The sequence below is a fragment of the Perca flavescens genome, chromosome 20 (genome assembly GCF_004354835.1).
Source record: "Perca flavescens isolate YP-PL-M2 chromosome 20, PFLA_1.0, whole genome shotgun sequence".
Classification (NCBI taxonomy): Eukaryota; Metazoa; Chordata; class Actinopteri; order Perciformes; family Percidae; genus Perca; species Perca flavescens.
The window spans coordinates 12,634,763-12,648,015 of record NC_041350.1 but is presented as its reverse complement, the minus strand read 5'-3'; the positions used below and the strand labels follow the sequence as shown (position 1 = coordinate 12,648,015).

At 43.1% G+C, this 13,253-nt stretch overlaps 1 protein-coding gene across 9 annotated transcripts in view; it reads right to left on the bottom strand.

The window, feature by feature from the left end:
• Positions 1–677: 677 nt before the first annotated feature.
• The window catches only part of LOC114546385 (AT-rich interactive domain-containing protein 1B), a 207,639-nt gene continuing 195,063 nt past the window's right edge, over positions 678–13,253 (bottom strand). For 8 of the 9 annotated variants that reach the window (XM_028565135.1, XM_028565138.1, XM_028565137.1 and 5 more), the window contains 8 exons: positions 9,837–9,978; positions 7,485–7,654; positions 6,450–6,582; positions 6,088–6,207; positions 5,870–5,945; positions 4,626–5,364; positions 4,134–4,264; positions 678–3,859 (listed from right to left, as the gene is read on the bottom strand). In XM_028565135.1, coding sequence (XP_028420936.1) covers positions 2,036–3,859; positions 4,134–4,264; positions 4,626–5,364; positions 5,870–5,945; positions 6,088–6,207; positions 6,450–6,582; positions 7,485–7,654; positions 9,837–9,978 — 3,335 coding nt within the window. In that variant the 3' untranslated portion in view covers positions 678–2,035. The remainder of the gene's footprint in view (positions 3,860–4,133; positions 4,265–4,625; positions 5,365–5,869; positions 5,946–6,087; positions 6,208–6,449; positions 6,583–7,484; positions 7,655–9,836; positions 9,979–13,253) is intronic. The other variant, XM_028565130.1, reaches the window with a different exon arrangement.

The following is a 13,253-nucleotide window of genomic DNA, read 5'->3' as shown; positions in this document are numbered from 1 at the left end:
AATCCACAGAGAAATGCACACAGCCCATATTCAGAAACTATATCTTTAAACGAGCCGTCCGGACCTCCGTACGATTATGATGTCACAATTATTCTAGGTAGAAAAGTGATGCTACAGTCATTCCCCGGCTGATATGATGATGCAGAGACACAGAGAGAGCGGATGCCGAAGACCCAGAAATGCTGACCAATCAGAGCAGACTGGGTTTTTTTCAAGAGGGGGGCTTAAAAAGAAAGGCGCTGAAACAGAGCGATTCAGACAGAGGGTGAATACAGGTATATTCAGACAGACAGGGAAAAAGAATGTGTTTTTTGAACATTAAAGCATTTAAACGTGTTCTAGTAGAAACCCAAAATACAAAGTATGAACCTGAAAATTAGCATAATATTGGACCTTTAAAAATGATGTATGATATTAAGTAATACAGCCGACCTGTAAATGTCCTGGTGATCATTAAAGATCAAATCCAAAACTGAGATTCATGGATGGGAAGAATTTTTAATACCAAGAATTGAACTCATGCAAATACTGTGATTAGATAGAAAACTATCAGGTCTAATTATCAGGTGTCCTCTGGACTGCAGCATTTCAGTCATTGTATAATTTCTTTTTTAGTCTGGATTATTGAACTATTGAACTGAATTCTTTTAAATTACATCAATAAAAGGCAGTCCATGTAAGCAGTTGATGTTTGTTTTATTGGCCTAAGATTGTCTGGACATAATGCAACGTCTCCAGTGCTTAACGATGTTCATCGTACATTTATTTGTGACATGTGCAGCACAGAGTATAAATGTGTATACTGAATAAAAGAGAGACAAGGAGTCATACGAAAAAAAGGCAAATTTTACAATGAGCTTTCAGGACATTTTGAAGGTTCTTTTCACACGTTTCTTGTAGAGCATTATCTAGATTCAAAAATATGCCCATTGACATGAATGGAGGACAGTAACAGTAAACAGAAAATGTGTTCAGTTTTCTCATGTAACCTCGACTAGATATCCTCTCACCCTGGCACTTCCACGTTTGATTACCAAAGCGATTGTTTTCTCAGCTATTATACAATGCATACAGGAATTTTTACATCAAAACACCAGTTACATCTGCCATGTTCAAATATTTGACCCCATTAACAAAATATGTATAATAACAATAACAAATTTGACCAACAATAAAAGCATTTGTTATAATAGTCGGAGAGTCTCTTGCTATGCTTGATTGAGACTGAAAGAATCATGTGTGTCCATTGTACAACGGTTTATATACACAGTGATGAAAAAATACAGACATAACACAAGTGCTTAGGAAACACAAAGTTCATCTGTGAAAATCGTTGAGGCTATGATTGATAAATTAGACACTTATTTTAACAGATGCTCTTCTCTTACTGTATGTTGATTGGCTGGTTCAATGCTGCCTCCTCATGGCCTAAAGCACACACTGCAGGTGTCTTTAAAGAGTCTTCTTGTTCTCAAAAAGGGACAACTTGCTCTAGAGTCCTATTGCACAATTTATCTTCCAGCGATGGAGACATATACATTTCAATTTGAAAAGTTAGTGTTTTTTCCCCCCATAACTGTTGGCAAAAACAATTCAAACTACTGTACAGTGTCACATTTTAAATAAATACTCTCCATTAACAAAATGTTGATGAGTATATTAGCATTTATAAAACTGAAAAACATCTCCACGACTCATCGACTCAAAAGGAACCACATAATTCAGCACCAACGTCTGGTGGCAGCTTTGGCTGAAAAAGTAAACAAAAAAAACAAAAAAATGCCAAACAAGAGTAGCAATCCAACACCAGCAGGTATTAAATATTTGTATTAAAATGAGTTTTTTTAAATCCCAAACACACGTTTTTTTCCAACACGGCCCAAAAGCTTTACATATATAGAGATATTTTTTATGTGGATATTTCTTAAAAAAAAAAAAAAAAAGAATTCTGTCATTTTGATAAATAAAAATAGAAAACCACAAAAGTATCTTGTACGCCTTAGCGTCTGCTGTGTGAGTCCTGCCTCTCCTCTTGTCATAATTTCCCTAAGTGAAAGAGAACTTGGCAAATAATAGCTGCCACCCCCGCGTTGAGCACAGAGGAAATGGAGATGTCTAATAATCTGCTTTCGTACAGCACAAAATCTGTCTTGTTTTCCTCCACTTTAGCCATAGCCAACAGGCCTTTAGCTGCTCTGCACATCATGTTTATGCTAGGTGGGTCCATAGGGGGGTGCCCCATGTGCAGCAAGCTGTGAGGGTTCTGCTGGTACTGTGCCATGCTAACACCATCCTCCAAGAAGCCTACCACATTACCCACGCTGCCCTTCTGCATGGCTATGGCACGTGCCGCTGTGGGGTCTCCTTGTGCCAGGTGGGAGAGAACAGCCACTGCCATCTCCCTGTACACCTGGGCCTTCCTCTGACCCACGAAGCGGACCAAGACTGTGAAGAGTTTCTCCTGTCGGCTGAAAGGCGGCGTTGCAAGCAGGAGGTCAACGTTACCGCCCTGGATGCTCAGCTTGCAGAGACACTCCAGCACCAGCCTCTGGGGAGTGAGCTGGGAGTAGGGTGCTGCTGATGGGAAGGGGTCCTGGGCTTCAGCTGAAGGGCATACCATCCAGTGGAGAAGGCCATCCAAGATGGGGAGGCAGATAGTGTCTGGATAGGTGGAGAGATCAAGCTGACCCGAAATGTTGGCCAGAGTGACCATAGCATTCTCCCTGAGCAGACTCAGACACTCCCACCACCACTCCTCTTTGCTACTCGACAGCCCCTGCTCCTGCTGTTCGTCCCTCTGGTAGCTAGGGGGCCATCTGTTCCTCTCCGGGTGCTGGTGGTGCAGCAGGAGCAGCCTGCCCAGAAGAAGAACCAGCGCAGGGTGGCGTGACATATCCAAGTCGTTCCCGGGGATAAAGGACAGGCTCCGGACGATGTTGGAGACGCAGAGGCACCGCTTGGCCAGAGAGTCCTGCCAGGCAGAGGACGTGGAGAGCGGAGCTTCGTCCAGGCAGCGAGGCTCGTCCTCCAGCAAGGTGATGTGGTCCTGCTCCCCATCCTGATGCACCCTGAAGGGGTAAGATGGCAAGGAGCGTGCAGGGTGGGCGTAAGAAAGGGCGTCAACCCGAGCACACAGAACATCGTCAATAGTAGCAGTGATATGTTTCAGTGGTTGTTTCTTCCCATCGTCCAGCTTCTTTTCCCCTTTGTTTGCTTTTCTCGTCTTTCCATCTGCCCTAGCAGATGGTTCACTCCGGGGTTCAAATTGTGTTTGAATATGTGCGGTGGAATCACCTCCACCAGCCTGCCAGTGTAGCAGCCCGCTGGTAAACTCGGTGACGTAACCTAAGTGCTCGGTCATGTCTTCAATCAGGTCCTCTTTGTGGACAATCTTGATGGGGAGCTTATCATATTTACTGGCTTGTTTAGGTTTAGGTTCTTGCTCTGCAACAGGCTGGTCAACACATGCCTTTTTAGTCTCTTCTCCCTTTTCACCCTCTTCTTCTTTTCCATCTTTCTCTCTGTCCTCTTCATTCTTGTCTTCCTTGATGCTTACCTCAGACTCCTCCTTCTCACCGTTCACCTCAGCTGACTCTGGCTCTGCAGTGACTGGTAGAGCTTCCTCCACGATGCCTCCTGCTTGCTCCACCGGCGTCTCCGCTGCCGGAGCTGACTCAGGTTCAGGTTGGGCGGTATAGTCGGTTTCCTGGTCAGGAATGGCTTCTTCTTTCTGATCAGCAGCAGGGTCCAAAAGACTTTTCTCAGCCACAGTCCCCAGCTCAAACTCTTCGAGGATGCCAAAGATCTCGATCAGGTAACGGCGGAAGTATTCCACAATCAGCTCGAGGAATCCAGGCAACTGGTCAGACAAAGATATAATGAATGTCAACAATTTAAGCAGAAGTAAATCTAATTCTAATCACTTTTTTTTCCAAATACTCATAATATCTTGAATCATTTGGACTACATAATGACAATACATATATTTTTTTAGAGCTTAATAGAAAAGGTTAATCTGGAAGAGCAGGTTTAAAGAAACACGCTGTATTGTCATACTGCCACAGCGTGTGCTCCAGCGGGTTAAATGAATCCGTTCTGTCAGCAGTGAGGTGTAGTGAGGAAATTGGTTTTACCTGGGAGAGGTTAAAGGAGCCCACAGTGCTGTCATCGTACAGCAGGATGTTGATGGTGTCTAGAGCCCATGTGCTCTCTGCCAGCAGGCCAGACTTCAGAGACATCATCACGCGCCAGGCCTCAGGCGTTCCTGGGGTTAAAACAGTGGGATTTTTGGAACCAGGGAGAAAAGAAAAACAGTGATCAGACATGGTCCAAATGATAAAAGAGGACACTGAACAGAGTAGATCATTGTAAATCCTTTCATTAAATGTACCCCATGTTGTGCTAGTTCTACCTGAAAATGAGGTTTAGCTGTTCATTGAAGGCAGAAATAAAATGGTGTTTTTTAGAGCATGAAAATACTGTAAATCCACAACTTTTTGAGCTAAATGCACAACTAGAATGAAACAACTGACAATGCATCTTCCAAAGACCCTTACCAACCTATCCACCTCACAGCCTCATTCAAAATCATTCATCATTCACGAAATAATGGGACGCCATCTCACCAGTGTCCTTGGAGGTGAGCTTGCGACGGGGCTTGAGAATCGGCATGGTGGCCTCCACTGATCCTGGTGGGTAGTTGAGGTCCCGCCTCAGGTTGGGAGGAAAGTGACCAAGAGGTCCACTGCCCTGTGAGCCCATCATGGTCATCCCAGGTTTAGGCATCTTCATGGGTGACATGAACGGTGCTTTGCTGGGTGACATCCGAGAGTCCATGGAGCGCTGGAAGGCCCCTGGACTGGGTGCTCTGGGCAGGTGGTTGGCCATAGATGGAGAGTTGGAATAAGAAGATGGCTGGCGTGAGGACAGGGGAGCCATGCCACCTGATGACGACATGTAGGGAGACTGACGGTGCCACTGCTCCTGCCCGGGCCGCCCGTCCATGTCATCTCTACCGATTGAGCCATAAGGTGGCATTTGTGATGGCGGCCCCTGTCTGTTGGGGTAGGGATAGCCGAGATCTGTCCTGGATGGCCACATGTTGGGGCCATCGGTGGCATGGTTAGGAGTGGGCCCCCCACCCATCAAACTGTGCTGGCTCTGACCTGAGGGGGCCATGCGGTCACGGGGGTAGGGGTAGGGGAACTGTCCCTGGATGGGTCTGTGTTCAGGGCCGGAGTACCCACCACCGTAGTGGTTGTACATGTCCGGCTGCTGGTTAGCGTACTGCATGGCATACATGTCGCTCTCGTGTCTCTTGGGCGGGGGGCCGTACATGCCGTCCATGGGCCGTTTGTAGCCCTGCTGAAGCAATGGTGTAGATAGTTAGTAAAAACACATTCATTTTCCTCATTCCACTGCTGCTGATTTATTCATACAGTATGTTATCTGTAGGTTGAACTGTGACGATGTGAGGACATTTCCTGGTCAAAATAGGTTTAAAGGGGCTGTATTCGAAATACGCGAGAAAAAAACAGCAGGCTGGGATTGCGTCCACACAGCTCTCACACACCGTTCCGCAATACGTGAAATACCTATGTATTTTCACAGCTACATGCAACAGAGAAGATCAGATTACAACACACACAGAGGGAGTGTGACTTCATTCTCTGCTCAGGACGCCAGTACTCCACTATGTCTTTACATAGCAAATAGTTGTTTGCTGCTGTTCTGAATGTCGAGTACAGCCCTTTTAGCCCTAAAATGTTTTGTTCTGCTATCATATACCGTGTTCCTTCCATATATGAAGTCACAGTAAGCCTTGTAAAACTACTGTGTTTCCAGTACTTACAAGTGAGCTCTTTCTTACCTGTTGCTGTGGGTACATTCCAGATGGATGCATCCCATATGGCATGCTGGGATACTGCTGACTGTAGCCATCGTGTCTGAAACAGAACGGAGGGGGGAGGGGAGGAGGAGGAGGAATACATTAGTCTCTGGTTAAAAAATGATTAGCAAAGTTACATTTCAATTTGTTATTTCTACAAATGTACTCTAGTACACTCTACTACACACACAGATGCTGACCTCTGCTGTGAAGGGTATCTACTGGGAGAGTACATGCTGCCCTCACTGTTAGAAGGTCCCATGTTGTTCTGACTCCCAGGGGGACCCATGTTGCCCTCCATCCCCATGACATGGTCCGGTCTGAGGATCAGACAACAGGAAAGTCTTCATGCTTCTATCAATACATCACTAACATAAATTCTTTTGTAAACATATGTATTTAAATATCCCAAACACTGTTGGTGAATATCCTCTGTCCTGCCCATAACATGCAGGTACTGTACATACAATACAATATACTACAGTACGCCGTAGGGCTCATGTTAGGGAAATAATGAGATACTACAGGTTCACCACCCTCTTCTGCTGATTTGTGGGCCTACCTCCTGTCGTAGCCTGGCCCGTATGGATACTGCGGCCGTTGGCTCATGCTCAAGGCTGACGGAGGTCGACCATACATGTCCTGCATGCCACCAGCGGGCATCTGGCCTGGCATGTAGGGATCAGCTCCTGCCACTGTTAATAGAGCAAAGCAAATGAGGTAAATGCATCTCAGACGATAGTATATAATAGTGACTGAATCTAGACAACACAAACAAAATGGAGATCTATGATTGTCCTGCAAACATACAACAGAGGCTAAAATTTCCTTTTATACGCATGAACTACATTTTCTGCTATCCACTAGGTGGCAGCATTCCTCTATGAATATTCACCACTTCCCATGATTAAACCTATTGTTCTGAGGCTGCAACTGTTGTTATGCAGCTAACATCCACCACATTATTCATTCAGAATCCATTCTCTCCAGCCTTTAGAGGAGCCGCCATCCTTTCTAAAACTACTGTTTGTTCTGAAAACTAAACCGCATGAGTTGGTCAAAACAGGTGCTTCTCAGCAGGATGGAAAAGATGAAAGGTTGAAAACGAGGAGAATGAAAAGGGTGAACAAAGTTAGGATGAGACAAAGGGTAAGCTACAAGAACATCACACGAGCTGGTGTGTTTTCGATAAAGGGATGTGTGGCGTAACAAACAGTTCTCATCTCCTTTCATAGTTCTAGTAGTCAAACACACACACACACACACACACACACACACACACACACACACACACACACACACACACCTGTCCTGACTAGACAATGAATTAGACCAACGAGAAAGGCAGAAGAACAATAGCTTTGGGATACATGAGTCATTTTGACAAAGTGCCATGTAAGTTTAAAAAAAGTAAATTTAAATATCCTCATTTAGAATTTACATGAAAATATGAAATACTTGATTCAAGTGGTTTTCTCGCAGCAAAAAAACCCCAGTTAATTCACATACTAGGTCTCAAAATATTCTTAAAATTGGGGAAACAGGTCTAGGGCTTGGTGTTTGGATGAAAGGTTTTCACAGCGTGAGCCTCACTCACTCTTCCTCATCCCAGCGAAGGGGTCCTTGGCGTCGTACTGCATCCTCATCATCATGTCAGGCATGCCGAGGCCCTGCTGGTAAGGAGCTGAGGGGGGCAGAGAGGTAGCACGCTTTTGGAAGGCCGGGTCGCTCACCTCTGAGAAGGGGTCCTGTACGCTCACACTGCTCCTGGAAGAGGCGAGGAGGGAGGGAGGGAGGAACAGGGAGGAGAGAGAGGGAAGAAGGTGGAATCTATGTGAGCGAGGTGGAGACCATGGATTGCCCACACTGAAAATATGGATATGATGTGTGCTGCTCCCAGTTCTCTGCTTTTATTTTTGAGACACAAGTAATGTTGTTATTCATTTTTGAAATAATGGATGTTTCATTACATTAAGTACTTAAGTTAAGGTAAAGAAGTATTAGCAGCAAAATGCACTTCAAGTGGAGTGCCATTCTGCTAAACCCCAAGGAATCCTCTCACGAGATTATGTCTAGATTAGTACAATTCAAAATTCTGAATAGGGTTTGTTGGACCCCTACAACACTGCACAGGGTGGGGATAGGGTGGGGTTAAGAGAGGACCCAGCATGCTGGAGATGTGGGCAGGACCCAGGCACCCTGATTCATTTGTTATGGCCCTGCCAAAAGCTCAGAGGTGGTGGACAACAAATCGTAAGAATTTAAACTTAATCGTGGGTTAGGACATTCCTTTTCTACCTAGCCTATATATATATTGGGGGACTCTGCCCCTCTAAGGGGGATTCTTAAACCCTAGACAGGGTGGATCCACGCAGTCATCATGCTGGGCCAAAAGCTCCTTATTAGAGAATGGAAATAGGTGGATCTTCCTCCATCCAGCTCATGGTTCACTGAATTAAGTATACTGGCAGCCTATGAAGATTTGACATAAAGGATGGTAAACCGGCTAGACCTGTACCACGCAAAAAAAGGGAAATATATTGTTCCAGGGCCATGAGCCTCAATAAGGCATGCCCATGTAAGGTTAAGGCAGTATTCTTCTGCAAAACAATTAACCCTGAACTGTCGTGGGGGAAAAGTTGTAACCACCATGTGAGTATTTTGAACCTACTAAGCTTGACTCATATTGATGTGTTGATGTAGGCTTTCAACCCCTGTAGTTTGATGGTGACATTTAAGTCTGTGAATATATATCTATATCTATATATATCTATATATATTAGAGATATATATATATCTTTCTTTTTGTATGTATATTTTCTACCTTTCTTTTTTATGTCATGTTTACTCTTTTCTTTTACTGTTAATGAATATCTTGTTCTGAGCTTATATACTGTTTTATTGTGTTGGGATGTTTTGGAAACATGAAACAATACAAATGTTGGTCATAAAAAAAAAAAAAAAAAAAACACTTGTGCAAAATGACCCATGTCGGTGTGATATTATATGGTTAAAGTAAAGCTCATTTTAACCGTAAATACTGTTAAGCAGTGTAATTATAACAATGCATCATATTTTAATAATAATATATAGGTATATATAATAATAATGTATGCATAAACTTAAATAGTAATTATAACTGTCAAATACATAAAAAGTATAAAGTAACATGAAATAGAAATACTCAAGTAAAGTACAAGCACCTAAAAAACTTAGTAAAGTACGTAAATGTACTTAGTTACTTTCCCCCACTGTTGTTTTATTTGTGTCATGCACATACAAATGCCCTGTCGACATGAGCTTATAATACTGTACAGCAAGTATCCCATTGCAATCGTAAAACAACACTTAGAATATAATTTTGCACACATAATATCACAAACAAAGCAAACAAAGAACAATGTCTACTCTCCCAGGCTGCAAATAAAATCTGCCACAAAAAAGGCTCCCACCCTTTAAAATCATACAACAAGATTATAATGAGGGACATGTTACAAAAAAGAAAAAGCCTTAAATCATCATATAAAGAGCAACAAACCATAATATGCACTTTGTCTTCAATCTCACCTAAATCACTTAAAAAACGGTGTTACCGGTATATGGACAATGCTGTATCTGAATATAACGGTGCACATAATTATCTTTGTCTTTTAGTTAAATCCTGCTTCACTACACTATAGTTGTTCACAATTTAGGTGTATACCATACATCAACAGAAAAAGCTTGTTCCTACATCAGGAACTGAGTGCTGCACACACTGGAAGTTGTTTTACAAAATCAAGTAAAATTGATCATAGAAAATAAAGTACTACTGTGGCAGGAGTAGAGGCAGTAACAGTGTGAATATAAGCAGTAACAGTAGTACAGCAGTAGTAAAAGCAGCAGCATCACACAGAGCAGTAGCAGTACTGCAATAGTAGTGTTTGAGTGCAGTATGTATGTGTGGTACCTGTTGGGGGGCAGTGGTGTGACCTGTCCCAGAGGGGTGGTGGCAGGTGTGGGGGGTTTCAGATCCCCTGCTGCCTCCGCTGTAGAGCTGCTGCCAGAGGACTGGGGCGTTTGTGGGCCTTGGAGGGAGCCGCCTGAATTAGCTGGAAGACACAAGTAGCCTTTTTTATTATCATCATTACAGCTAGACGACTGACAAAATTCACAGTAAAAACTGTACCGCATTCAGACTGCGGGGCTCCCCCATGTCTTCAGATATGATCTTGGAGCTGGTTTGAGTTAGAGCGGACAAGGTGGGCGTTTAGCTGCAGCAAAGTACTGTATAAGTGCAGATAACTTTTGAGTTAAGGCCAAAGCACTAACAGTGTTACCCTACATGAGAATTAAGCTTGAGCAAACAGCCTACATGAGGGCAGAGAAGATCAGTATGAAGGGACTGCCTAAGAGGGGCTGCCAGCGGAGGAAGAGGAGAAGGTAAAGGAGGCAGGAAAAGAGGACATAGCGAAGACAAGGGAAGGATTTTTTCAGAGGCAATTGCCCACTTGTGTGGTTGCAGCACAGCTCTTTATGTGGAAGCCATTTGAAGATTGTTTAGCTGGCTTGTTTGTTCATGTGGAGGGCTAAGCTGGGGGGGCACAGATGTATTTGAAGAAAATATAGTGCATAGGGCTTATGTCTATCAGTGTATTGGGTAAAATGTAGTTATGTGCAAGCTATCCCCTAAAAATATGAGTGAGGAGCTTGTGAAAGCACGTGCTTGTGACCTCCTCCTAGAAAAAAATACATCCCCTCACACAGAGACTCCAACCGGAGATAAAATTAGATTAGTGTGCTCTCTTGTTATGACACCATAGTTCTTTGAATGTTTCAGTTCAGATGACTGTAAAATTATAAGAGTGCCGTGCAACAAGAGCCCAACACACAAAGAACCCCCAACCAGATAAAACCAAGGGATACAAATTCCCAGAAGCAGGTTTAATGGAAAATGTGGACCGTTCCGGCTAAAAGATGACAAAGACGGAGGAAGAGAGAATATAAAAGTATCCTAATGAGCGTTTAGCGTAAGAAGACTTTCTCTGGAACAGCCTCAGTGGCCTTTCCCTGCACTGCACGTTACAATAGGAAAAAAAATTAAAGGAAGATTTAAGCTTTAAAAATTCATGCTAATTCTGAATTATTCAATGATACCCCCTGCCTCTACATCATAGGAGACGGAGAGAAGGAGAACGAGAGAGAGAGACACACAGGGAGAGATGTTATCCCATGATGATGAGCAGAGGTAGGAGAGAGGGCAAGTAAGGGGCAGTGAGCATTAGGGATTCTTCACTTCCCGGGATATGCCCGCTTCAGACGAACACGAACGTGCATGCACACGTGAAGAAGTGCAAACAATGGTGGGGTTAGCCAAGGTTAAGAGGTTTATCATTCTTCAAGAGCAGGCGGGCAGCCAGACAGATACATAATACCAAGCAGTGGGGTTTTAAAGATGGGTGTGTGTGTGTGTGTGTGGAGGAAAGCATGAACTCAAATGCCCTCTGCTCCACATTAAGAGGGAGAAAAGAATTATGATGAGGGGGGAAAAAATGTGTGCAAGAGACATGTGGCTAACATTTGATGTGTGTGCGCACGAGAGGTTGTGTGTGTGTGTGTGTGTGTCAGCAGGTGACATAATCCAGAGGGGTGGTAGTGGTTAAGGGGAGGGGGGGAAGAGAGAAAGTCAGTCAGCCGAGCAAGTTTTGTGAATGAAAGGTGACGGCGAGGTCAAGTTTGTTTACGTTTCAAATTCCAGTCCTCATTAATCACTCACTCCCCACACCCCACCCCCTCCGCCACCACACACACACACACACACACACACACACACACACACACACACACACACACACACACACACACACACACACACACACACACACACACACACACACACACACACACACACACCAGCCCAAAGGACAAACTCCCTCAGTGACATCATTGGGCTGTCAGTCTATATATAGGCTGGCAGGGTGTCAGTAGGGCAGTTTGCACTCGGAGAAGGAAAGCATAAATAGTAGATCAAGACAGAGGCATAAAAAGGAAATGGATTGGACTTTTTGAAAGATTGGTATTCAGCACTTTTCATAACAGAATTTACCCAAAACAGCCAAAGTTTTAGAAGTGGGCTGTGTAATAAAAAATCCCTCGGCTGACTTCAGTGTTAAAGACAAATGTATCCATACCTTAACTACAACCCGTGTCCATCTTTTAAGTAATTTTGTATAGGAATTCTTAGAATCATATTTGTTATGAATATTATTGGCCTATTAAATGTAACATAATCACTTAAACAACACTAATGCATCACAATCATCTAGACAATTATACACTGCAACAAACAACAACAAGAAAGTGGATCTAGATTAGAAGTAAAAACATCTCACCCTATTGGCAGATGTTAATTTGTTGGACATTTTGTAGTAATTTAAAGAAGGGAATTCTGGTTTATTACTACTTGGGTCTTATTTTCGTAATGCCATCATTTCTATTGGTTATGATAACCTGATCAAAGAAATTGCTAATATCTGGCAACAGTAGCCATATTATTTTTGCCACTTTACTTGGATTTAAAATTGAACATGAGTGCACCAGAAATGTCAGTAATAATTAGTTTTTTTTTATGTGATTAAAAGGTTACATATATTACTTCACAGTAATATATCACTCGTTCTCCTGGTTTCCTGGGATATCTACCAGCACCGCATCTTATTCTTGCATATTGATGAAGTTATATGCTAATACTTTTAGTAAAAGAACAATTTGACAGACAAAACTATGAAAATAGACCCAAGTAATAAAAACCTTTATTATAGATTAAAATAAGTATGTTTTAAATGCATTATAGCACTTAAGACCATCATTTTTTACATATGGAGGTGATATAAAAATGATGCAGCAGATCCCACTTCAATATAGTAGTGTAGCATAAGCACTTTACAGTTTAATGCTGCATATCCAAAAGGCGGTCCAAACATCCCAATTGTTGACCTTTTGATATTTCACAATATAGACACTATTTCTGAGCATGTGTACCATGGTCCCATCAGCTGATGTAGTCAAAATGAGATTCTGTGAAATTGGTGTGATTAGGTCCCGTTGAATGGATGAGAGGGGGCTGAATTGGGAATTATAAAGCGTTATGAGCAACATACAGTGTGTATTGTATGTGTGTGTGTGTGTGTGTGTGTGTGTGTGTGTGCAAATGAAGGCAGATGCTCTTTTCCACCCACCAGGAAAAGCAATCTGCAGTGTCCCAGGCAGGTGAAGTGCTCTGATGTTCTATTTAAAAGCCAGGGTCACTTTTCTCATCTCCGCTGCAAATTAGAGATGTGACCTTACTGCTCTATATCGCTCCAACTCTTTCTCTCTCCTCTTTTGA